The sequence below is a fragment of the Tripterygium wilfordii genome, chromosome 9 (assembly GCF_013401445.1).
Source record: "Tripterygium wilfordii isolate XIE 37 chromosome 9, ASM1340144v1, whole genome shotgun sequence".
Lineage (NCBI taxonomy): Eukaryota > Viridiplantae > Streptophyta > Magnoliopsida > Celastrales > Celastraceae > Tripterygium > Tripterygium wilfordii.
In genome coordinates this window covers 3,528,613-3,552,836 of record NC_052240.1, presented here as the reverse complement: position 1 = coordinate 3,552,836, position 24,224 = coordinate 3,528,613, and the positions used below count along the sequence as shown (strand labels likewise).

Sequence of the window (24,224 nt, the reverse complement as noted above, 5' to 3'; positions counted from 1 at the left end):
AGGATTCTACTGATTGTTAAAAAACAGAACATACCCTAGGCCCTGTTGTGCTCGAACCTATGATAATGTCCAAACGATCTCGACTCACCAGCCACAATAATGTATTTTTCTTGTCTTCGATAATTAGGGGGGGAAAAAACCATCCATTACTCCCACGTCCCAATACTTGCTAGCGCCTACACCTTTCTCTCTCGCACAGTACAACTAACGACGAAGAGGACGCAGACAAGAAAGAAGAGCTTCTGGGTTTGCTACAATGTGTGCTTCTCGTCTTCTTCTTCAAGGTATGGCTTCTCTGAAATACTCATCCATTCGTACTTCTCTCAGATCGGCCTCTTTTAATACCTCCAAATCTTCATTTCAAAACCGCAATTTTGAATTCAACGGCATTGACGATGCTGTTGACTGCTTTAATCGGATGGTTCACATGCACCCTCCACCTTCCACTCTCGAATTTAATCGATTGTTTAGTTCAATCGTGAAAATGAATCACTATTCCGCCGCTATTTCACTGGCTAAATCTATGGAGCTCTTTGGTGTCAAGCACGATATGTATACTTTTAATATATTGATCAACTGCCTCTGCCGTTTGAGGTGTGCGGATTTTGGCTTTTCTCTTCTGGGGAAAATCCTGAAACTTGGTCTCCAACCTGATACTGTAACGTTCAACACCATCATCAAGGGATTATGTACTGAGGGTAAAGTTGCCTCTGCTGTGAGATTTTTTGATAAGATGGTGGATAATGGTTATCAACCCAATGTAGTTACTTACAACACTATGATGAATTGTTTCTGTAAAGTAGGATACACCCACGTCGCACTCCATTTACTCAACAAAATGGAAAACAGAGGTTGTAAACCAAATGTGGTGGCATATAATATAGTCATTGATGGCCTATGCAAGGACATGCAATTTGACAATGCTTTCAATCTGTATTTGGAAATGATGGATCAAGGTGTTACACCAGATGTCGTCACTTATAACTCTTTAATTCAAGGTGCGTGCAATTCAGACCAATGGAAGAAGAAGACTACTAGATTATGGAATGAAATGCTTGCAAGGAAGATCACACCAAATGTCATCATTTTCACTATTATCGTTGATAAGCTATGTAAAAAAGGGGAGATTTTAGAGGCTGAATGTGTACTTGAGAAAATGATTGAGGTCGGGGTGGAACCTAATGTGGTCACTTATACTGCATTGATGGATGGATATTGTCTAGTAGGCCAAATTGATAAGGCGTTGAAAGTTTTTGGTGATATGAATTCCAAAGGATTCTATGCTAACATTATTACATACAGTACCCTCGTAAATGGATTGTGCAAGGTAGGCAAACTTGAAGCTGCAAAAGATCTTCTTGGGGATATGTGTGCACGCGGTCCTCCTCCAGACTTGATAACTTACAGCACTCTATTGGATGGTTTATGCAAGCATGGGTGTCTTGATGAGGCGTTGAATTTGTTTAAAGCAATGCAAGAAAGTGGGTTAGAACTCAACATTGTAACTTATAGCACCATCATTGATGGTTTAAGTAAAGGTGGGATGCTTAATGTTGCAAGGGGCCTGTTTTCCAGCTTGTCTATCAAGGGCCTAATTCCTAACATAAATACGTACAATATCTTGATCAATGGACTCTGCAAAGAAGGTTTCTTAGGTGAAGCATACCGGCTGTTTAGAGAAATGGAAGGTAATCATTTGTCCCCAGATGGCATTACTTATAATATAATCATGCGAGGATTTTTCCGCAACAACAACACATCTTTCGCAATGCGGCTTCTTCAAGAAATGCATGATTAGGGGTTCTCTGGAGATGCATCTACTGCCGAGATGCTAGTGGATTTGTTATCTAACGATGCATATGATGAATCTGTTTCCAAAGAACTTCATAAGCTACTGTCGTCTGTCAACTTGATCTTTGATGCATGCATCACACACCTGTTATTCCTAAGTGAGTGGTGAGTTAATTGTTGAAATCTTGTCAGGTTATTGCTCTTCCTTTATATATTTGTAGCTTCCTTGGATCTCAATATCTCTTAATTTGTTTCTGAAATGAATTGTAATGTTTGCAACGTAATATTATGATCACACAGTATTATCAGCTACAAAAGCTGGACATTTCTTTGAATGGATTTGTAGGACCATTTCTCCCATCGCTGCTGTCACTTCCTATGCTAAACTATCTTGATATTGGGGGCAACAAACTCACTGGTGTGCTACTACAGAACATGTCCTGCGGTACTGATCTTGCTTTTGTCAATTTATCCTCAAATCTTTTGACTGGAAAGTTGCCTACTTGCCTGGAATTAACAACCAGTGACAGGGATGTGCTTTATGGTGGAAATTGTTTGTCTAATGTGGGAGCAGAATCCTTGTTACTTCTGCCACAATGAAGCACTGGCTGTTAAAATCTTGCCTCATAAGCAGAAGCAAAGAAGCCCTCATGCTAAAACACTTCTTGATTCAATTACAATGGGAGAATCCTTGGTGGCATCACAATGCTTGGTCTGGTTTTCTTGTTTATCAAGAAGGTGTATTATATAGTGAGAATGCAGACAAATTACCTCAAACAAGGTCAACAGTGGAGAATGTGTAGTCAGTTAATGAAGTAACACTGCTTTCTGATGCAAGTAAGACGCACTTGAACTCATTCTGGTTCCATCTTTTCTTCCCTTCTTTATGTTGCATTCTGGTTTAACTTTCAGGCACTTTTGGCTTTTGAAGAATATGCAAGTTAATTGGGATTATAATTCTTTATGTCAAGCAAATTTTGTAAGACCATTTGAACTTATTTTTGCTTGCGGGGTATATATCAGATACAATGAAGCTGGGGGCTAGCCTTCCTGCATATTGAAGTTTCTCAGTGGAAAAGCTTATGGAGGCTACCGACAACTTTGATGCTTCAATTTTCATGAGCAACGATTGACAGAATCAGGTCTTTTCTGCGAGTTACAATTAAACTTTGCAAGATATCTCAAGTAGCAAATTCGATTGATGACTGTCACAATTCCAAATGCTTATTGTACATAACAGAATTTTCCTCACTCTCTTTGTCTACTTGAGTGGTACTGATGATCCATGCCCTTTCATTCTGCATAATGCAGGAAAATCTTTCCTTCACCACAAGTCGTCACGATACACTATTTCAGTGATTTTTGTAGCTAGATCATAAAAATGTTCCCGACTAATCCATATTTATTTATCTTGTACTATGATATCAGTTGTACAGAGGAAAGCTCCCTGATGACACTCTTGTTGCTATTAAATGCCTAAAGTGGAGAGAAAAGTACATCCAGCAATCCTATACACATCATATTGAACTGATCTTGAAGCTCAGACACCCCCATTTGGCCAGTGCTCTTGGACACTGCTTGGAGTTCTGTCAGGATGATTCAACCTTTATCAGAATGTATCTTATATTTCTGTTTGTTCCACACGGAACACTCAGAGACTACACATCTGATAAGATCGAATGCTGAAGGGACTTATAGTCTCATCAATGATTGAAAACATGTGCTTTGATTCTCTGATCTTCCCATTAAAGAACCTACCTTACAATGTATGTGATAAAATGAATGCTCAGAAAGAAACAGATCAGAAGCCGTTTATGAATTTCCGCTATCTATTTTGATGAGGAGCAAATGAATGACTTGGTGTAAGTTGTTGTTCTTGGAGACTGTACTTTGAACAGGTTTAACAGGTGTGAAGCTGATTTGGAAACAAAGAATAGCAGCTGCCATTGGAGTTGCAAAGAGTATACATTTCCTGCATATGGGAACTGTTCCTGGTGTGTTCTCAAACAATCTGAAGATAACAGATGTTTCAATGGACAATGATCTTGATGCAAAGATAATAGTTACAGCCTGACTCTGGTATCTGAAATTAGGGAATTGGTACGTAAAGAATATTATTCCTGTTTAATCTTATGTTCTTGGAGTCGGTCCTTTAAACATAACATTTTCTTTCAGGAGGACGTTGGGGTTTCTTCTCCTGGACCAAAAAAACGCTGTTGGTCTAAGGTAAGTGTACTGAATAACTGTCAATTTTTGTTTGAGAAGTATTTTTTTCCAATTATTAGCGTGATAGGGGATTGAACTTGATATGAGGGCTCCTTGATTATTATAAGTTTTGCTCACTTTGTAGATGGTCAAATTCTATGTTTGTATGAGCAAGCAGAAACATGAGGACAGGGAAGGTGTCTATGAACTTGGGAGTAATCCTTCTTGAAACCATTCTGGGTAGGCCAATTAAATGAAGTCGCTGTTGCAAAAGATCTTGTGAGTGATCATGTTTTCATACTTCATTTGATTTTAATTCTGTATAAACTACAATTTACTGCTCAAATGTCTACACTTGCATCTTAATCACTTTGTGAACCTTTATATGGTTGATATTATGCAGCTAAGAGTAAGCATAAGACTTGACAATACATTTTACCATTAATTCATTTAGTTAACAGAGCTATCAAAAAAAAAAAAAATGCTGGTGTATAGAGATTAACTTGTTACACAGACAGTTCTGGTGAAAAAAAATTCACTAGGGAATAATAAGAACATGAACAAGTATATATTCTGCTAGATTGAACATGCCTTAAAAGAAACTAAGCAATTTTAGATTAGTTGAAATGATTTTGCTTTACCAATGCCCAGAGAAACTTAGCATTGGTAACTGTGTTTGGCAAGCTAGAAAGTGTGGGAGGCCAAACAAGGAATTTAGTCTTTATTTTTGGAACACGTTACAGGTTTACCTCAGACATAGACGTTATGTAGAGAAATTGAAAAACCCAACTAAAACAGGAAAACAATACCAATGGAGAAAGAATAGTCTAACTCTAAAGAAAGCCCTTCAGGTTGCTTAATTTAATTACCTTCCTAATTGTCTATATATATTGAGGTGTATGTAAGTATGTAACATTAACATATATTGAGGACATAATGGCCATGAGTATGAGGCAGAGAAGAGGTGGAAACACCGTTTACCACCCTCTTATGAGAATTTCCAGCCTAATTCACAGTGGATTGAAGAAGATAGGGCAACCATTTTACAGGTTAATGTTCAAGGTAATTTTCAATTATAAATCTCACATTGAGCAGCTTAATCCCACATTGTTGTTATACATTTGTCAATCACATTGGACTTGATTGTGCAGGTTTCCTTAAGGACCAAATCAAGGTGGAATACGACGAATCCGCAGGCCTAATCAGGGTTAGCGGAGAGCGTCGGATTCTAAACAGGAGACATCTTCGTTTTAAAGAACAGTTTAGTGCACCAGAAGACTGTAATCCCAGAGAAATGGAAATCCAATTTGATGAAGGGATTCTCAGGATTACAATTCCAAAGCTCAACATTGGTCCAAAAGAGAATGCCAAGGAAACCATCCTTCAAGAAGCCTTAATAGAGCCTATACCTCCAAATGGTCATGAAGATATTCTGCCTAAAACAACATCAGACACCAACAATGAACAACAAAAACCAGAGGAAAAAATTGAAGCTGTAATCTCCCAAAGATCAAGCGAAGCCGAGAATGTCATGGAGGATGATAAGGAAGATGAAATTGGTGAGAGAAGTAAAGAATCAAAGACAAGTACTGTTAGTGTTCTTGAAAACAAAGAGAAGGAAAAGAATGAAAGTGACACTAATTTGGAGACTAAGAGAGGTGGTGGTGATTATGAAGAGAAGCCTGGGAAGGTTGGTGTTTCCAATACTGGACAGAATGAAGAGAAGCAAATGCTGATAAATGTTGGTGCAGCACCTTTGGTAATATTTACAGTTAGTGCTCAACTATACAATGCCATTATTGGTTTCAGCAGTCCAAGTTAATCAGAACCATATATAGATTTGATCCAAATTCATCCTCACACATTCATGCACAAAATGTATACCATCTCTTGAGTTAGCAATATTCATGAAAGGTTTAATGCTAGTTTCTCCCAATCATCATCTTCTTCTTCTTCTATGATCTTCTTCTTCTACTTCTAATTCTTCAATATCTTGAAACTATAGGCTCATCTATAGAAAACATGTGCCTTGCCTTGAGGCTGCCAAAAAAAGGTGGGCCAATGAGTTATGGGGTTCGGGCTCTTTCTTAAGCCCACTAGGCCCAAGAAGATTATAGATCCAATCCAATAACTCTGTGGAATCAGTCACCGTCGGTCGACCAAGTCGTACGCTCATACTAATGGTTTGATAGCGATGCCTGTGAACCTCATTCATGTCCCTGATGGTTCTGCTACTACATGTGTCTCCGCTTCTACAAACATAAATATAACCGTGGATCACGTTGTATATTTGGCTCCACTACCGTAGCAGCTCCTGAACCGGCATCGGATTATTTACCGACTGCTCCGGACCCGACTCCGGCTCCAACACCTGATATTGATCTTCCTAATACTTTACGGAAGTGCATCAATTACTCTAAATATGCGGGAGTGTCTCAATCTCTACATGTTTTTTATTTCTATCGTTGACTCTGTTTCAATTCCTCCTTTCGAGGCACTTTCTTCTCGAGCACAAATAACACGTGGGATTTAGTGCCTTTTACCAATCTCCAGGCAAGAAACTCATTGGCAGCAAATGGATCATGCAGTTAAAACGAATCTTGACGGATCGGTTGCCCGCCTTAAGGCACGGTTGGTAGCGAAAGCGAAAGGGTATACACAGACCTATAATGTTGATTACAATAGATACATTTCGCCTATTGTAAAATATTTCTCTTCGATTTGATTTCATGTTTCTCTTTTAAAAACTTTGGGACGGTCTTTGCATTTCTTCATGGTGATCTGGGTTTGTTGCTTTGAAGGAATCCAGATTGATTTGTAAATTGAAGAAATTTTTATATAATTTGAAGCAGTATCTCTACAAGTTTGATTTGAGACGTTTCATATCATTTATATATATATTTTAAGAGATGGAAAATCTTTCGATTTGTCTGAGAGTTAAGCTAAACCACACATGATTGTATGTAACTTTTTAACTTTAAAAAGTAAAAAACATTAAGAAAGAACTTTTGTCCGCCAACAATCTTTTGCTCCTATTTCATTGCTTTAAACAGAAAAAAGAAAACAGAAAACAGACAGAAACAGAAAGAAAAGGAAGAAAAGAAAAAGAGGCCAAAAGAAACCCACAAACCAACAGAAACTCAAAATTAACAATACTATCCAAGAATCCCCAACTCCCCTTCCTCTTTTCGAACAGTATAGTTACGAGAAAACTGAGGTTGTTGAAGAAGACGATGAGGAGCTCAACCTCTCTTTATCATCATTGTCCACAACACAACCCGGGTTCGCCTCATCGCCATTCCTGTCAAATATCAGGTCAAGAATGTTGTCCTCAAAACCGATACTTTCATCGAACAAACTGGCAAACTCGCCCAGTGTTTCTAGAGGAAACTCGGGAACTGGCAGCGGGGTGAACCCCGGTTCCATACAGAAGCTCCACGTGAGTTCATCCGAGTCCATTAGAGGCACCATTGCAAAATTCTCCTCGCATGAGCAATCTTGAAGAGTTATTGCTTGTGGTTCTGAAGATGCTATTTCTCGTTGTTCCTGTTGTTGTTGGGGAAGTTGTTCAGCTTCGGCTTCTTCGGACTCGGAGGAGCAGTTGGCAACTGGTTCTTGTAAATGATCAAGAACAATATGGATGCCTTTCTGCTTCAGTTTCTCAATGTAATTGCTAAAGTCAAAATTGGTCACTGCATTTGCTCCTCTGTACTCTAATGCTGCCATATCATATGCCGCTGCCGCCTCTTCTTGTGTATCTTTTTTAAAAAATTAAACAAATTAGGAAGCCAAATCTGAGCAATTATGACTTATGTAATCAAAGATTCTAAAAAATGAACTTTATGATTAGATACAAATATTATAGATAAATTTGTACAGTAATGTACATAAATTTGAATCTCTACATGTTGACATGATTTGGAGGGTTAGAAAATTAGGGTTTTTTTTAAAATTTTTTTTGTAATGACATTTTATGTACTTGTGTTTGAATAGAACAAATTGAGCATGCCTAACATGAAGTACTTTAACGCGGCATCATTTGATTCATAATTGAATGATTGCGAGGGTGAGATGAGTGAGTCAGGTGAACGTGACAATGAGTGTTGGTGAGCAACATAATATTTGGTATGAAATAAAGAGTGAGTGTGAGAATTTTAATAGTGTAATTTCCATATTATCCCTTGTGGAGAATAATCTTAGGCATTCTCATTATTTCGGTGAGTTTTGCTATTCTGCATTATGGAAAATATATAGTGAAATAAGTTTGACATTTCATCCTCTCAAAATCAACCAAATGCTCCGTCATTCTACCATCTAAATACCAACCAAATGATCCGATAGTACTCCCTGGTGTACTTGAGCAGGACACACAAGACCAGGTGTGTATCACGTGTCTATATCACGTTTTGCACAAAAAGATCCACGTTTATCAGAAAAAAAGAAAAAAAGATTCACGTTTTGCACAAAAACAAGTGGCAGGCCCTCTTTTGTCTTTTTAGAGAGGGGTTGGTGGAGTGAGATATCACTAGAGTCTAGAGATATATATATATATATATATATATACTCTTTTGTCTTTTTAGAGAGGGGTTGGTAGAGTGAGATATCACTAGAGTCTAGAGATATATATATATATATATATAGAGAGAGAGAGAGAGAGAGAGAGAGGGAGTGAGAGCTTACTATAAGTTCCAAGATAGACATACTTGTTACCAAAAACCCTACCAATTCTTGCCTCCCATCTCCCATTATGGTGATGCCTGTATGTATGTCCCAAACCAACAAACTAGCTCAGAATTAAATTAACCAAAAACTCCAACTCCATTGTTAAGCAAATCAAAACTAATTAGTGTAATAATTAGGTTAATATTAAGTACTTAGCCACCCCGCGATACTTAGAAACTCCTCTAGAAAATCCGCTGCTGCGCCGCCGTAACGATGCCAAGTACTCTTTCTTGGACACCTTCTGCATTTCTTCAATCTCCTTTCTGTAGTTATCTATCTGCATTATTATTATTATTATATATAATTCACTTTGATTCAATTGAACAAATTGAGATAATTTTAATTAATTTTTCACCTGGAAATTCAAGGTTGTGTCTGGGCCCCAGTACTTCAGAGCAGCAAGATCACAAGTTCCTGCAGCAGACTCTTCATTATCATATGCACCTGCAATTGCAATTTATATTTCTTCTTCAATTGATTAATAAGAATTGAAATTTTAAAAATAATTGGATTTGATTGAGTGAGATTATGAGAACTTACCCAGATAAACTAAGCCAGTAGACACAAAAGTGGTTAAAAAAAAAAACAGAGTCAGAAGTCAGAACCATTAAAATATATATATAATTAATCAAACAAAGATATCTTACAGATCTCCTTGAATTTCTTGATTAATAATCAAAATGAAGAATTCAAAGAATTCACCTTGTTTTCCTTTCTTGTTCTGAATATTGTTCCATGAACTCTTGTCCCAAAGATGTGCCTCAAACCTCCCTGTCAATCTATGCCTGTCGTAATTTTTAATTTCATCACCAACCCAGATAATCAAAACATGCAAATTCACCAAATCATATATACACATGAAATCATTAGTGGGTTTTGTGTGGATTGAGTACCTGGTGACTCCTCTGTAGATGGAGCTTCTTTTGCTTCCTGAATTAGGACTAGAATTGGCATTCTTGCTGTGTTGGTTTTGATCTTGGGTTTTCTTCCTAGGACGTTTGGTTGACTTGGGTTGGTCTGAATCATGAATTTCAGACCCAACAACATATGATAACGAGGAAGAAGAAGTGGAGGAGGAGGAGGAAGAAGTAGTAGGAGGTGACATTTCATTTGTGTTAATTAGTGTTGCATTGATAGTGAAGAAGAAGACGACCAAAAGCGACTTATGAATAAGAGAGAGAATTGTTATTTTTGTGCCTAGAGAGTAGAGAGTAGAGAGTAGAGAGAGTGAGTGAGAATTAAAAGAAGGGTATTAACCATGGGTTAGAAGTTGGGTTGAAGTTGAGTTAGTTTAATGCCCAACACTTGGCTTGATGGTGCAGCCATGCTACCAATCAAATTTCTTTGTCCATACTGGTTTTTTCTTTTTTCTTTTTGAAAAGTTTTACTAGTCTTAATGCATGCACGTACAATTGTACACATACTCTTTTATGTATCTATAAATGTGTGCGTATATCTTCTGGTGGTTGGTTGGGTTGTTTATGTCAGTTACTATGTGGGGTTTTTTGTTTTTGTTTTCTGTATGCAAATCCAATTGAAATCTAAGAGACTTGCAAAACGGTCATACGGGTTGTGGTCAATCCTAAATGCCCTAATTTTTCAAAACAATTACAAAAGAACTGGACATTAGTGCATCTATGTATGTATATAAATATTACATGACCACAAGCCAAATAAACTTTGGGAACAGACAGTTGACCCTTCACAAGTCATCACCAAATATGGGGGTTTTGATGTCCAACCCTATCTGGGACTGCAGTGAAAGGGGCATACATACTAGGATAAAAGTTGCAAAAGACAAGCCAAAGTCTACAAACACAAATAACTACAAATACAAACATGTATAAAACAACTTATACTATGAGAACAACTAAGCAGCACTGCCCATTTAGAGCAATGACACTGTAAGTATGGTTTCTCCCTTTGTTCAGTGACTTCAACCGACGACCAACAAGAGAACTGGTATGAAAGCTCTACTTCTTCCATCAAAGTTACCACATGGCCAGATCCTGCTTTGGGTGAGGGTCCACGATGCAATCAGTAGATCCAAAACTAAAACGAGGGCCAAATCTGAAGTCTGACATACTGTCAATGTAATTGGTATCAAATGCCTTGCACTGCTCAAGCTGAATTTCAATTGATGGGAAAAAAGAGTCGTCCAACGGCAGATTGGCCCCTTGAGATATGTAGCCACCCAATATTACCCCTTGCCCATAGCAGCTATCATCTGGCTGAAGTTCAAATTTTGGTTGCTGAACTTCAAGTTTTGGCTGCTGATGTTGTAGTTGCTGCTGCAGCTGATCTGCACATCCTATAACTTTGACATCCCCAGGATCCATGATCTTGTCCCGCTCTAGACTGGAATCATAGAAAGACATAAGCTCAGAAATCATTTTCTGTCCATCTTCTGGGAGCCCAAGTCCTGACAAGTTGTCGGGGGTCGTCTGATTCACCAATGGCAAAGTTTGCTTAGTTTGAGGAGAGCGTAAACTGAAAACTGCTGGTTTCTCATCAGTGACTTGGAAATTTGGTATTCCAACTCGTTGAGAAGAAATATCACGGAAAGTACAATGCAACTGGTGATTGTTTCTTGAAATCCTGTCAACAAATCCGAAGCGATAGTCATTATATGGGCATTGGGGGTACTCACAGGTGTATACATTCCGATCCATCGACCTCTGCTGCTCATCATTTTGATGCTTCCTCTTATAATTGAAATGCATAGCATTCCCAACAAATTCTTCTTTAATTTGAGGAGCAAATTGGGACATTATAACCCTATCTTTTTGCCCTGCTTCCCCCATACTCAAGAGACTCACATCACGCAGCCTGCAATCCTCTGCTTCAGCTTTGTGTTCCTTGTCGGATTCCTCGACATCATAATCACTTGTATCATCTGTGGCATAAGAACCACTCCCAACAGCAGTCAGAGGCAGGCAGCTATTAGGATACAGATTTCTCAACAATGCTTCTTCTTGATTAATTATTGCAAGCCACGTGGCGCTCTCCCTTGCAGTCATTTTATCTTGTAAGCATTTAGATTGACGAACAAGTTTGTGGATCTTGGCAATGTCTGGCGACATGTGCTTTATTACTGCAGTGAGAACACTCACTTTCCACGCCTTCTTCAAATCATGGGGTTTCTTGTATGGAGGGGGCCCCTGATCCTTTGGCAGACCTAACTGAGGCCACCATTCCTCCTTACCAGTAGGCCACCATGGTGGGGCAACACCTTTCTCCAATGGGAAACGCCTCTGCGGTGGATCACAATGCTGCATCAAAGCTGAGAGAAGTGACCCAAGAGTTGTGTCTTGAAGCTCTTGCAAGGTGTGAGGCGTGGGAGGCTCTGTACTATAATCTATAATTTTCCCAGGCAATGAATGATCTGCTTGATACTTGGCTATTGCAGCAGGGCCATTCCTATCAAACCTGACTTTTTCCTTCCACCAGGCTCTCAAATTATCAGAAGCTCCACTCACTGGCTTTCCCTTCTCAGGAATGATACCATACACAAAGCCCTGAGCCTTGCAAACCTCCATCATTTTCAGCATGTATTTGAGGATACCATCTTGTGCCCGCGACATCTTCTTCCTACGGGCTTGTTCTTGAGATTGACGGTGCTTAGCACTATCAATTCCTTCCTTATTCTTGTTTTGTTCTTTAAGCCGCTTCAGGAGCATTCGATCCCTCCACATCCTCCTCTCAAGCTCATCAACATCCATGTCTTCATCACTATAATCCTCCTCAACTGCGGCCACTGGTTCACATTCTGCTGCCAACTCAACTTCCCCATTAGGGACTGAGACAAAATCAAGATTAGTGCAGAAACCCATGTCCTCAAAGATTCCCATGTGAATCGTACAAAAAACAACAAGATGTGAAGAAGTCAGCAAATAGAACCGAGTTGGAGCTTTTAGAAAGGATTTCCAGTCTAAGATCAGGATGAAGAAAAGGAATTAAAGACTGATCTCCTGCAAATAGTAAGATAAGCAAGCGGTCAGATTAAGTGTTTTTAACCAGTTTAGCAAAAAACATAATCCAAAAGTGACTCTAGTCATTAATTTGCCGCATAGAACCCAAAGTTAGAATATGATGTAAAAGAAATAAATTCGAAATTCACCATAAATAGGCTTATATCAGTCAAAACACAAGCATAATTATAAATCACTAATGGTCTCCTTTTATTCAAGGGAAATTTGCTATCTTAAACAAATAAAAAGGTAGTGTGTAGCTACAATGCTAATAGGGTCAGAATTAGTTACAAATAAATTTGGTCTCTACCGATGTTGGCAAGGACAAAAAAAAAAAATTCTGTTCCCTAAAAGGCAAAATTTCATCACACAGAAAACATATGCCCAACTGGCTTTTCTTACCAATATAATGAAAATAGTTCAGAAAAGGCTTTCTGTGATATTCAGTACTCTATTCAAACACAGCCACACAGGGATATATGTACGTACATTACTTTTACATTCAAAATTCAGACCACACAATACCACAACAGGGACCCAACACTCAGACAGAACTGGATAACATACGTTCATTTGAGGAAAATTCAAGCATTAGGATTTAGGACACACAAAATCCAACAAGCAATTTACAGTTTAAGATAAGGATTACGAAAAGGCAATAAAGACTGATCTCCAGTAAAGTGAAAGTTAATGAAGCGGCCAAATGAAGTGTTGTTAGCCAGTTTAGCAAAAACATAATCTATAATGCATCTATTCATTAATTTGGTGCATTGAACCCAAAGTAACTCTAATTTGATGTTAAAGAAATAAATTCAAAACTCACCATAAATAGATGCAACCACATGTCCTTGTATCAACCAAAACACAAACATAATTATAAACCACTGATGGCCTCCTTTTATTCATGAAAAATTTTCTATCTTAAAAAAAAGGGGCGACGTGTAGCTTTGCCGTTGATAGCATCAGATCAGTCACAAATGATGACAAATGAACTTGGATTCTACCGACAACGGAGACGACAATAAAAAAATTCATCCCCTAAAGTGTTGTTAAACAGTTTAGCAAAAACATTATCCAAAAGTGCATCTAGTAGTTAATTTGGTGCATTGAGCCAAAGTAACTCTAATTTGATGTTAAAGAAATACATTCAAAAATCACATAAATAATGATCACGTGTCCGTATATCAACCACAACACAAGCATAATAATAAATCACTGAAGGTCTACTTTTCGTTACAGGAAATTTTCTATCTTAATAAACAAGGTAACGTGTCGTTTCACTGCTGATAGCACCAGAATCAGTTACGAATGACAACAAATAAACTTGGATTCTACCGACGTTGGAAACCACAATTAAAAATCCATCCCCTATAAGGAAAACTGTCATTATAAGAAGAAACAAAAGCCCGGAAGGCTTTTCATACCGATACAATAAACGATAGAGTACACTTATATAATGAAAAAACAGACAGAGTTAACTTATTGCTGCATTCATATACGGGAATATATACATACACATTGCTTTTCTGTTTATGTCACAAAACAAGCAGAAATGTGAAGCCCCATCCAATATAGGAAAAGAACTAAATTTTGAAGCACAGAATGCCGCAACAAGGACACAACAGTTAGACGGAACCAGATAACAAGCTTACATTCAAGGAAATTTAGAGTATTAGCATATTAAAAGCCACTTAAGCGCGTTTTATACCTCGGACAATCTGGCACAGACGAAATACGAAAAAAAATCATAAATTTGATCCCTTAAGAATTTTGCTCCGTCTTATTTCTTGTGAATTATACTGCAAAAGCTTACATGGTTCTTTCCCTCCTTCATTCAAACATCAAATCCGCACACATGGCTAATTTCCAAACCCTAAAGGCCTATAACTGCAAGGAATTGGAGGGAACAAAAAATTCAGGGGATCCCAATCCAGAAAACAACACTATAATTTTAACATCAATTGTTACAACAAAATAACAAAGGCGGGGAAACCTGCTAGAAGCTGCAGTGAACAGTACCCACAAAACCACAAGTTTACAACAAATTGAAACGCAAGATATAATCACAAATACATAGAAATGAAAGGAATTTTATGGCACATGATCCAGAGATCAATCGGTAGTAGCAAAAGGAAAACTTAAATCACTAAAAAAATGGAGGATTTACGTGCCTGAAGCTCGTGAATTCGTGCGTATTGCATCGATTCCCCAGTAGAGTTCTAGCCCAGATTGTCTGTAGTCTGTACCACTCTCTTTCACAGAGAGAGAGAGAAGCGGAAGCGGTCGACAATGGCAGAGGAGACATAACAACGTGCTAGATTTGGATGCTTTTATATAACCACGGTCAGGTTAACGTTTAACCGCGGTTACTCCGCGAGTGAGCGTTTAATATCTATCCGTGGAAAGACAGTTTACTTTTCATGGTTGTTGTGTGTCTCTTGCTCCAACACACAAAACATGGTCAATTAGGAATTAATTTGACATTTTTAGGGTTTATTTTTCCCTAAATTAATTAACATTTCTTTGTATGAAAATATTAAAAAAAAACTTGGGAGTACCCCAATTTATATTCTCGATTTTATCCTCAATTCGTGTATAGTGTTAGATGTTAAGTGAGTTCTACATACGTATTTATAATCAATGATAATCACACATACCACGTAAGATTAGGGATAAAATGTGAGTCATGAATTGAAGTTTGTATCGCTAAATCAGTTTTTGAAATAATTAAGACAAAATATAAACGATTTTTTTTAAAATAATATTGTGATATAGTATTATGGAGTTCCCATAATATATTGATCATTTATGAATCTTATGATAGGAATCCCAATAGTTGATATTCCAGTCATCTCAATTGAGTTACACACAAAATTTTATGTGTATCATGTGAGACATGTGAGTCCACGATTTCACTTGAATCTTGTGCGTCAAATTCAACAGCTAGAATAACTGAGATACCAATTACTATCATCTTTATCATTTTCATATATTGATATCATGCCATATGCACAATATAAACACTTTGGGAAAATATCATACCAAGTTACCAAATATTAGGATTTGCTCTCAAAAAGTCAAAAAACCAAATTCCAAATATCCCACTTAGCATTTCTACAAATATCTGTTTTGGGTTTAAAGTTTTTTTAAAAACCGGGCCACCAGGCCCAACTTGTAGACACCCGGGCTTTAGGATCATACCGGGGCCGATGATGAGATGAACCCTCAAATCTTCAACAAAGCACTGCTGTAGCATATCTTGTATATATGTATCCTGGTCCATCCCATTTAACGGCACAATTCGCTGTTGCGCGCACGTTGTTTTTGTCAAATGCTAAACTAATCAATCTATACATACAATTCCTTATCTAGCTTGAAGGGACATGTGAAGCACTAAATTGAAAACTAATTGTCAATATCTGCTAACATTCTAGCCAGAACTGCTACTGCCTTGCACGATCATACAAATATATATATATATATATATATATATATGGTACTATTTATACTCCTATAACTACACATAAACACCAAACACAAGCACAAGAAGGAAGGAAGGAAGGAATTGATTCAGAAAATGATGAACACTTCTTCCTTCAAAGACTATGGAAAAATCAACGAGGCGGATCAAGCGCGTCTCGAGGCTCGTAGAAGGACCAGGAAGAGAATCGCAATCATAAGTCTGTCCTCAATAGTTTTGGTGGCTATTGTTGTTGCAGCTGTGGTGGGAGCTTCACTAGGCAAAGATGGTGGAGGAGGTGACAAAGCTAGTACTAGCTCTCTATCAACTTCAGTAAAAGCTGTTTGTGATGTTACATTATACAAGGACTCTTGTTACAGCAGTCTTGGTTCTGTTCTTGCCAATGATTCAACTACTCCAATCCAACCTGAAGAGCTATTCAAGTTGTCAATTCAAGTAGCCAAGAATGAACTCTCAAAGGCTCAACAACATTTCTCCAAAGACAACATCTTGAGTGGCGTAAACGACGTGATTTCTGTCGCGGCGTTTGATAATTGCCTTGATCTGTTGAGCTTGGCATTGGATCATCTTGATGATTCATTGAGTTCCTCTGTTGGTTCTGTTCTTGATGTTCTCGACGACCTCAAAACGTGGTTAAGTTCAACATATACTTACTTACAAACATGTGTTGATGGTTTTGATGAAGTTAAAATAAAGGCTAGTGTTCAAGATTATCTGAAGAGCTCAAGTGAACTGTCAAGTAACAGCCTTGCTATTGTTACCTGGATTTCCAAGGTTGCTAGCGCGGTGAAGTTGAGGAGGCTGATGAGTTTTTCCGAGCCAGAGTGGGCGAATTCACATGATCGGATGCTGCTTCAGAGTCTGGATTTGAAGAAGAAGGCAGATGCTGTTGTGGCTAAAGATGGTTCAGGCAAGTACAGGACAATTGGGGATGCACTCAAAGCTGTTCCTGATAAAAGCAAGAAGAGACTTGTTATCTATGTCAAAAAGGGTGTTTATGTTGAGAACGTACGCGTGGAGAAGGAGAAGTGGAATGTCACCATTGTTGGCGATGGAATGAACTCAACAATTGTCTCGGGAAGCAAGAATTTCATCGATGGAACTCCGACCTTTTCGTCTGCAACATTTGGTAAGTCTTGTTGTACCAAATCTTGCTTTTCCTTTTATATTGTACTTCAAAACATGACTAAACTTTCTTTCTTTGTGTTCTGTGCAGCTGTGTTTGGCAAAGGCTTCATTGCTAGAGATATTGGAATCAGAAACGCTGCAGGTCCAAGCAAGCACCAGGCAGTAGCCCTAATGTCAACTGCTGATCAATCCATTTTCTACAGATGCAACATTGATGCATACCAGGACTCTCTCTATGCACACTCCAACCGCCAATTCTACCGCGAATGCAACATCTATGGAACTGTCGATTTCATTTTCGGAAATTCTGCAGTTGTGATACAAAACTGCAACATACTACCTAAGAGACCAATGCCTGGACAACAGAACACAATTACTGCACAAGGCAAGGTTGATATCAACCAGAACACAGGAATTTCAATCCAGAATTGCACAATTAGGCCTTTTGAAGACATGTCGTCGGTCCAAACATACCTCGGACGGCCATGGAAGAATTACTCAACAACTGTATACATGAGTTCAATGATGAACGGCTTCATTGACCCCCAAGGATGGTTGCCATGGACAGGCAATACTGCACCAAGTACCATATATTATGCAGAATTTCAGAACTCCGGACAAGGTTCTTCGACCCAAAATAGGGTCAAATGGAAGGGTTTGAGAAGTATTACCCACAAAGATGCTAGTAAATTTACAGTGCAATCACTCCTTCAAGGGCAGAAGTGGATAGGAGATGCTGGTGTTAGCTACAAGCCTGGTCTATAAAATGGTACATTTTGGTGGATGTGTCTCTGGTTTTCATTTTCTGTTACACACATGTTCTCTGTGATGCATTATTTCATAGTGCAAATCAAATTTATTTTTTGACTGAACAAAAAAAGGTTGAGAGGTTTTTCTTACCTCTCATCTTCTTCTGGGTGCAACAATTCATGGGAAACCTCCACTCGAACATTATACACACATCAAAGCCACAAGACGCAACCCGCGTAATTCTATAATCCTTTGTAACTACAGAAGCCCTACTTCAGAATATAAAACACCAAGCGGGCTGTAAGGGAAAATATACACTGAACATATACAGATTTCTTGAAGTCACAATTAGATATATAATTAAAACACCGCGGGGGATGTGTCTAAAGCAATTGCTATACACAAATAGGTACAAAGCAGAAAGCAATCTGTCCGCAGAAGACAGATGCTCTTTCAGAGGGGATTCCTCTTCGTTTCCTCTAAGGGGAAACGAAGAGGACTGACTTGGCCAGGGACTCTCTTATCTACAAAACTTTTCTGGACTGCCAAATGTTAGAATGGGGCTGATGCAATCCTGCGAAGCTGATACTTTGGCTCTGGAAGTGCACTAGGCAACAACTTCTCCATCTCCTGCAAGATTAAAACCAATAATTTTATATTCAAGCAAAAGAGATGCATCCAACACTAAGGAATATCGAGTTGCTGAAATGCCACCAACCATCATATAAGTTGCAGAATTCTATTCTCTAATTTCCAAGGTGCTTAGCAAAATCTTAGAAAGGAAGTTTATAAATCTGAGATCTTAAAATCAAAGCTAAAAGCAAACCTTCCGTTTCCTGAGTCTTTCATTTTCCTCTTCAAGGCGTGAAACTTTGTTCTCCAGTTCATTTGTGTAAGCCTGTTCATATGATGCATTCAGTATAGTAAATGCTAAGAAAACAAGAGTAGCAAGACAAAAAAGTAATAGAACTGTGACAACATGATTGACTTTGAATGATAAAAAGAATTCAAATATACCTGCTTCCTTGCTCGGGAACGAGCAGCGGATTCCCGGTTCTTTATCATCCTCTTCTGCCTCCTTTCAACAGTTTTCTCAATAATAGCCTCTGGAGTGCCTCGTTTCCGGCCAGCTGCTTGTGCATCTAACAATGTTCCCATCAAAGGTGAAGGCAATGCCACCTGGTTCTCTGGGTACATAACATCCAAAAGAGCACCAGCTCCCACAGGCAATGACTGTGGCATCAATTGGCTAGGCATATAAACACCAATCATGCTTTGTTGTGGATGTAGGTACTGCATCCACTGACCTTGTTGTGGGAACTGTTGTGCTGCATTTGGATCAGATCCAACAATGAGACAACCACCCTTCTTATTCAAAGATGCCTCAGCTATAATTCCCGCTTTTACCAAGAAATCCTCCAAAGTCAGCTCTCCCAAAGTAGGCTGCCTTTTTGGAGACTTAATTTCCCCATTATTCTTGGTCTGTTGAATATCTCTCCAAACCTCATCAACCCTTTTTTTGCTCAGAGCACTAGTCAACGATAGGCTTGTTGCCTGATGCTGCAGAGCATTCTGATTGGCCAAATTGGGATCCTCGATTTCTCGACCCATAGGTTGATGAGCCTCGGCAGTAAACACATTTTTCAGAAGTTCATCAAGATTCATGCTGCTCAGTGGCTTCCCCAAGTCACCCAATTGATTCTGGACCTCATCAAGGGTAAGACTGTACATCGAGTTTGGACTTGCCAATGGCTGAAACTGAGACTGTTTCCCATTCCCATCTCCATCACCTTGAGACCCCATTGTCTGCATCCACATTCAACAACCTTAACCTCCACCAGTCATTGCAAATCCCAATACATCCTCCAGAACAAAAGTCAATCTTAAATCACTTCAACCAGATGTAAAAGCTCAGAACAAAGTCAAAACCTGGAAAAACAATTTAACAAAATCTCAATACATATTCAAATTCTTATCAGTTCAAGCAATCTAATTGAGTTAAAAATTTAGAAGATAATGAATTAGGGGTGAAGGAGTCGTAATCTTTTCCATGCAACTGAACATTAAGTAAACACAAGGGTCCAGCTTGAAGAATATTTAAAACGCTCTGCTTAAATTGACAGACGGCAGAATATATAAAACAAAACACAAAACAGTGAGCTAATAACTCCATTTTTTAGATTCAAATACATAGAATAGTTGAATTCCACAAAAAGACAAGAATAAACTCCCAAACCCAGAGCAAAGAAAATTAAAAAAAAAAAACCAATTGATAAATCAGATACGCAATCTATCAGAATACGAATACACACAAGCAAGCCCCAAAAATGCATGATTTTACCTCCGCATGTTCAGAGCCAGAAACAAAACTATCATGTATATTCATAGCACAAAACGTGAGCCGCGATTCAATTTCAATCTCGCGCATGCAAACACAAAGAACAGCAATACAGCCAGCCTCCACTGACCAAAACCGTTCACCCAAAAACTCAAATCCAAAACGATCTGCATGCCCCCACACGACCACAGACAATCCATGAAAGCAACAACAAATTTGCCAGAAACAAAACAAACGCCATAAATAGAAGCAACATACCACTTTTGAAACAAAAATCGGAGCCGACAGAAGATCAAACTCCCTATTCGAGCGATAAAACTCAAATGCAAGTGAAACAAAATTGACAACCACAGATGAAAGAAGAGTGAAGTGCATGGGGAAAGAGAGAATTTAAAGAAAGAATGCTCACACCGAACGTAATCTGTGTGTGAAAAAAATGCAGTTGTTGTTGCAGAGATCTCGGTTTCTGATCAGAGATATATATATATATATATATACCAACGGATTCCGAGCTAGAATCCAATTGTCAATCTGCAGCGATGAAGAAACTCCCAAACCACCTTGAATGCACAATTTCAAATTTTTTTATATATAAAAAAAAAACGAAAAGCGGTTTAATTTAATTTAATTGGCTCTTTATTTTATTTTATTTATATATGGACAATTACAGCGTGAGCGTGGCATCACCTCGAAACTATGGGCCCTCCCCTCCTCCGTCCACATTTAGGTTTGTCAATGGGCCGTCATGGCCCAATATTCATATGCCCAGTTTGATTGGGCCGGCTGAGCAAAGTATCAAAACGTTGTCGTTTTTGGGTTTAAGATTCATGCTTTTGAATTTTGAGACCCAAGTCAAAAGAAACAGTAAATAACCAGAAAATGAATACAATATCTTCTCAAAAAAAGAAAGAAAGAAAATGAATACAATAATGATAGGGTTTATCCCAAAATTTTAAGAAATAGATTTTATAGCAGGTCTCACATTGGCATTTTATAGAATTGTGGACCTAATAATATATACCATATGTTGCAATTCGGAAATTGGATAGAAAATCCTTCAATATTTCTATAAATATTTCTTACTTTTTGTAATCTTTATCTATAATTATAATCCAATAAATATATAGCACATGATGTTGTGTTTACGCTCTATCTAGCCATGGCATCCAAACTCTATTCCCTGTTAGCACTCACTTGTCTCCTCCTTCCTCTCTTCTCCTTTGCAGTTTTGGCATACCCTAATCGCCAAACCACGTCATCACCGTTCGAGTTTCTTTCCAAACTAAAAGGATTCGAGAAGGGTAACACGGCCGAAGAAATCTCTCAACTCAGAAAATACCTCAATCGATTTGGTTATCTGAGCAATAATAACATCCAAACCCAAGATGTTAATGCCTTTGATGACAACATATCTTCCGCCATCAAAGCTTATCAAACCTTTTTCAACCTTAAACCCACCGGAACCCTAGACGCAGAAACCGTCTCCAAGATGATGGCTCCACGTTGTGGCGTGCCAGATATCAGAATGCATGGAAATAACAAAACCAACCTTGACTATGCTTTCTTCCCATATAAACCCAGATGGGCTCCGGAGCAATTCTCTCTCACATACGCATTTCCACCCGACGTAACTTTTTTCCGGGCATATGTGATGGCTCCGGTTGCATCTGCCTTCGAGACATGGAGGAGCGTCTTCCCTAATTTTACCTTTACTTTGATAAAGGATTTTGAGGAGGCGGATCTTAAGATAAGCTTTCAAAAACGGGACCATGGCGATGGGGATCCCTTTGACGGGGCCGGGGGAGTATTAGCTCACTCTTTTGAGCCAACAGATGGTAGGTGTCATTTGGATGTCGAAGAGAATTGGGTGGTGGGTGCAGTGGCTGATGGGTTTGATATAGGGAGTATTGCATTGCATGAGATAGGGCACCTCTTAGGTCTTGCTCATACCTCAGTTCAAAATGTTGTTATGTATCCCTTCTTTAGTCCCGGAATGACCAAGCTGGACTTGTCAGAAGATGATCGGCAAGGGATTAAGGCTTTGTATAGCTCTTGATGATGATGATAGTGCTTGTTTATATGTAATTATAATGAATAAAAATACTTTTTCATCTCTCATGTTTGGAATAAAATGAAGATTTATCGTTAGAATTTTATAACATAAATATATTAAACTTAGTTTTTGTGACAATAAAACTTTTCATATTGGTATTATTTTGTATGCTTCCATAATTAAAAAAAATATGAAGACCTACCATAACATGCAATTTTAAAAAATATTATATTGTCCCAGTTTGGGAAACAATTTAGAGTAGCATATATACTACATATTTCAAATTGTTTCTCTTAACAACAAACACAAATTTAAAGTAGCATTTCAATTAGCATAAAGGTTGTATTTAAAGTAACAGTTCTAAATTATTTTAAAGGCTCCATTTGTTAGAGCATTTCAAGTAACACATATGTTACTTTGTAACCAAACGTATCATTTGAAGTAGCATAAACTAATATTTTTCCACGATAAGTCAAAAACATATTTTTACCCTTATACATAATACTTTAACATAAAAGTAAGAATAAATTAGTAAATTAAACCAATTTATTTTTGTTTTTTTATTTTATGATATGGCTATCCAAACAAGAGAAATAACAAATATTTCTCTTTATTTTTTTTTATCTATCCAAATATGAGATAGGAAAACTATTCTACCTTCCTTTCTCTCCAAATCACTCAAAGCAAACATACCTTAAGAGTAGGGACATAGCTCAAATTTAGGATTAGGGGGGCATACGGGGGTTTAGGGTTTAGGGGGGCATACAGGGGTTCGAGACATCACCCATGAAATTTTTGTTAGGCTATTTACATGTCATTTGTTAATATTCAGTTTGGTAAATATAACTTGATCCGCAAAACTAGAGCTATTTTAATTGAATTATTATACTATTTATATTACTAACAGAACAAGCAACTTAAAAATCATATTTTACAATCACTAGTTTTAATGATTGTGGACCTAATAATATATACCATATGTTGCAATTCGGAAATTGGATAGAATCGTTGAACATATCTACAAATATTTCTTACTTAATTTCTTCGTATTGTAATCTTTATCTATAATTATATTCCAATAAATATATAACACATAATGCTGTTTACGCTCTATCTCGCCATGGCATTCAAACTCTATTCCCTCTTCACACTCACTTGTCTCCTCCTCCCTATCTTTTCTCCTTACCAGTTTTGGAAAACCCTAATCGCCAAACTACATCATCACCGTTTGAGTTTTTTCCAAACTAAAAGGATTCAAGGAGGGTGACACCGCCGAAGAAATCTCTCAACTCAGAAAATAACTCAATCGGTTTGGCTATCTGAGGATTAATGACATCCAAACCGAAGATGTTAATGTCCTTGATGACAACATATCCTCCGCCGTCAAGGCCTATCAAACCCTTTTCAATCTTAAACCCATTGGAACCCTAGACGAAGAAACTATCTCAATGATGATGGCTCCACGTTGTGGCGTCCCAGATATCGTAATGCATAGCAATAACAAAACCAACCGTGAGTATGCTTTCTTCCCATATAAACCCAGATGGGATCCTTCATATTTGTCGCTCACATATGCATTTCCTCCCGAGGTAGTTTTTTCCGGCCATATGTGATGCCCCTGGTTGCATCTGCCTTCCCAAAATTCAACCTTACCTTGATCAAGGATTTTCATAGAGCAAATCTTAAGATAAGCTTCGAGAGGCGAGACCATGGCGACGGGCAACCCTTTGATGGGCCTCTTGGAGTGCGCTTATGCGCCAAAAGATGGTAGGTTTCATTTTGATG

The 24,224-nt window shown here is 38.1% G+C and overlaps 7 protein-coding genes across 9 annotated transcripts; 4 read left to right on the top strand and 3 right to left on the bottom strand.

Annotated features, from left to right (window-relative positions):
* Window positions 1–157: 157 nt before the first annotated feature.
* On the top strand, window positions 158–4,232 carry LOC120005507 (putative pentatricopeptide repeat-containing protein At1g12700, mitochondrial). 2 transcript variants are annotated; one of them, XM_038855172.1, is made up of 7 exons: window positions 158–1,956; window positions 2,138–2,236; window positions 2,322–2,628; window positions 2,815–2,933; window positions 3,220–3,891; window positions 3,967–4,017; window positions 4,142–4,232. In XM_038855172.1, exon 1 carries the CDS (start codon window positions 257–259, stop codon window positions 1,796–1,798), a length of 1,542 nt encoding a protein of 513 aa, XP_038711100.1. In that variant the 5' UTR covers window positions 158–256; the 3' UTR covers window positions 1,799–1,956; window positions 2,138–2,236; window positions 2,322–2,628; window positions 2,815–2,933; window positions 3,220–3,891; window positions 3,967–4,017; window positions 4,142–4,232. The 2 variants fall into 2 exon arrangements, with proteins under 2 accessions (XP_038711100.1, XP_038711099.1); XM_038855171.1 differs by having other exon boundaries at window positions 2,138–2,628.
* Window positions 4,233–4,911: 679 nt separating this feature from the next.
* On the top strand, window positions 4,912–5,948 carry LOC120005513. Its single transcript, XM_038855177.1, has 2 exons — window positions 4,912–5,058; window positions 5,148–5,948. The coding sequence occupies exon 2, from the start codon at window positions 5,291–5,293 to the stop codon at window positions 5,816–5,818; it is 528 nt and encodes a 175-aa protein (XP_038711105.1). The 5' UTR covers window positions 4,912–5,058; window positions 5,148–5,290; the 3' UTR covers window positions 5,819–5,948.
* A 1,148-nt stretch (window positions 5,949–7,096) lies between these two features.
* On the bottom strand, window positions 7,097–9,847 carry LOC120005509 (ethylene-responsive transcription factor WRI1-like). Its single transcript, XM_038855174.1, has 7 exons — window positions 9,612–9,847; window positions 9,421–9,503; window positions 9,259–9,267; window positions 9,074–9,162; window positions 8,871–8,995; window positions 8,677–8,753; window positions 7,097–7,754 (listed from the first exon to the last, which is right to left on the bottom strand). Exons 1-7 carry the CDS (start codon window positions 9,821–9,823, stop codon window positions 7,198–7,200), a joined length of 1,152 nt encoding a protein of 383 aa, XP_038711102.1. The 5' UTR covers window positions 9,824–9,847; the 3' UTR covers window positions 7,097–7,197.
* Window positions 9,848–10,326: 479 nt separating this feature from the next.
* Window positions 10,327–14,994, bottom strand: LOC120005506 (ETHYLENE INSENSITIVE 3-like 1 protein). 2 transcript variants are annotated; one of them, XM_038855169.1, is made up of 2 exons: window positions 14,861–14,994; window positions 10,327–12,689 (listed from the first exon to the last, which is right to left on the bottom strand). In XM_038855169.1, the coding sequence occupies exon 2, from the start codon at window positions 12,567–12,569 to the stop codon at window positions 10,710–10,712; it is 1,860 nt and encodes a 619-aa protein (XP_038711097.1). In that variant the 5' UTR covers window positions 12,570–12,689; window positions 14,861–14,994; the 3' UTR covers window positions 10,327–10,709. The 2 variants fall into 2 exon arrangements, with proteins under 2 accessions (XP_038711097.1, XP_038711098.1); XM_038855170.1 differs by lacking the exon at window positions 14,861–14,994 and adding an exon at window positions 14,398–14,551.
* Window positions 14,995–16,266: 1,272 nt separating this feature from the next.
* Window positions 16,267–18,063, top strand: LOC120005915 (probable pectinesterase/pectinesterase inhibitor 46). Its single transcript, XM_038855799.1, has 2 exons — window positions 16,267–17,299; window positions 17,387–18,063. The coding sequence occupies exons 1-2, from the start codon at window positions 16,267–16,269 to the stop codon at window positions 18,061–18,063; spliced, it is 1,710 nt and encodes a 569-aa protein (XP_038711727.1).
* A 317-nt stretch (window positions 18,064–18,380) lies between these two features.
* On the bottom strand, window positions 18,381–20,883 carry LOC120006512 (ABSCISIC ACID-INSENSITIVE 5-like protein 2). The gene is made up of 4 exons (XM_038856568.1): window positions 20,796–20,883; window positions 19,066–19,977; window positions 18,875–18,946; window positions 18,381–18,678 (listed from the first exon to the last, which is right to left on the bottom strand). The coding sequence occupies exons 2-4, from the start codon at window positions 19,864–19,866 to the stop codon at window positions 18,601–18,603; spliced, it is 951 nt and encodes a 316-aa protein (XP_038712496.1). The 5' UTR covers window positions 19,867–19,977; window positions 20,796–20,883; the 3' UTR covers window positions 18,381–18,600.
* A 662-nt stretch (window positions 20,884–21,545) lies between these two features.
* LOC120005913 (metalloendoproteinase 1-like) lies at window positions 21,546–22,442 on the top strand. Its single transcript, XM_038855798.1, has one exon. It carries the CDS (start codon window positions 21,546–21,548, stop codon window positions 22,440–22,442), a length of 897 nt encoding a protein of 298 aa, XP_038711726.1.
* The last annotated feature ends 1,782 nt before the right edge of the window (window positions 22,443–24,224 follow it).

Excerpts from the sequence above, each read along its gene's own strand:
- LOC120005915 (XM_038855799.1), top strand. The coding sequence starts at position 16,267 with ATGATGAACACTTCTTCCTTCAAAGACTATGGAAAAATCAACGAGGCG. Across the intron at positions 17,300-17,386 it reads CTTTTCGTCTGCAACATTTG|CTGTGTTTGGCAAAGGCTTC; the intron begins GTAAGTCTTGTT and ends TGTTCTGTGCAG.
- LOC120005913 (XM_038855798.1), top strand. The coding sequence starts at position 21,546 with ATGGCATCCAAACTCTATTCCCTGTTAGCACTCACTTGTCTCCTCCTT.
- LOC120005507 (XM_038855172.1), top strand. The coding sequence starts at position 257 with ATGTGTGCTTCTCGTCTTCTTCTTCAAGGTATGGCTTCTCTGAAATAC.
- LOC120005513 (XM_038855177.1), top strand. The coding sequence starts at position 5,291 with ATGGAAATCCAATTTGATGAAGGGATTCTCAGGATTACAATTCCAAAG.
- LOC120005506 (XM_038855169.1), bottom strand. The coding sequence starts at position 12,569 with ATGGGAATCTTTGAGGACATGGGTTTCTGCACTAATCTTGATTTTGTC.
- LOC120005509 (XM_038855174.1), bottom strand. The coding sequence starts at position 9,823 with ATGTCACCTCCTACTACTTCTTCCTCCTCCTCCTCCACTTCTTCTTCC. Across the intron at positions 9,504-9,611 it reads ATCTACAGAGGAGTCACCAG|GCATAGATTGACAGGGAGGT; the intron begins GTACTCAATCCA and ends AAATTACGACAG. Across the intron at positions 8,996-9,073 it reads ACACAACCTTGAATTTCCAG|ATAGATAACTACAGAAAGGA; the intron begins GTGAAAAATTAA and ends ATAATAATGCAG.
- LOC120006512 (XM_038856568.1), bottom strand. The coding sequence starts at position 19,866 with ATGTGGATGCAGACAATGGGGTCTCAAGGTGATGGAGATGGGAATGGG. Across the intron at positions 18,947-19,065 it reads GTTCCCGAGCAAGGAAGCAG|GCTTACACAAATGAACTGGA; the intron begins GTATATTTGAAT and ends TCATATGAACAG. Across the intron at positions 18,679-18,874 it reads AAAGACTCAGGAAACGGAAG|GAGATGGAGAAGTTGTTGCC; the intron begins GTTTGCTTTTAG and ends TTAATCTTGCAG.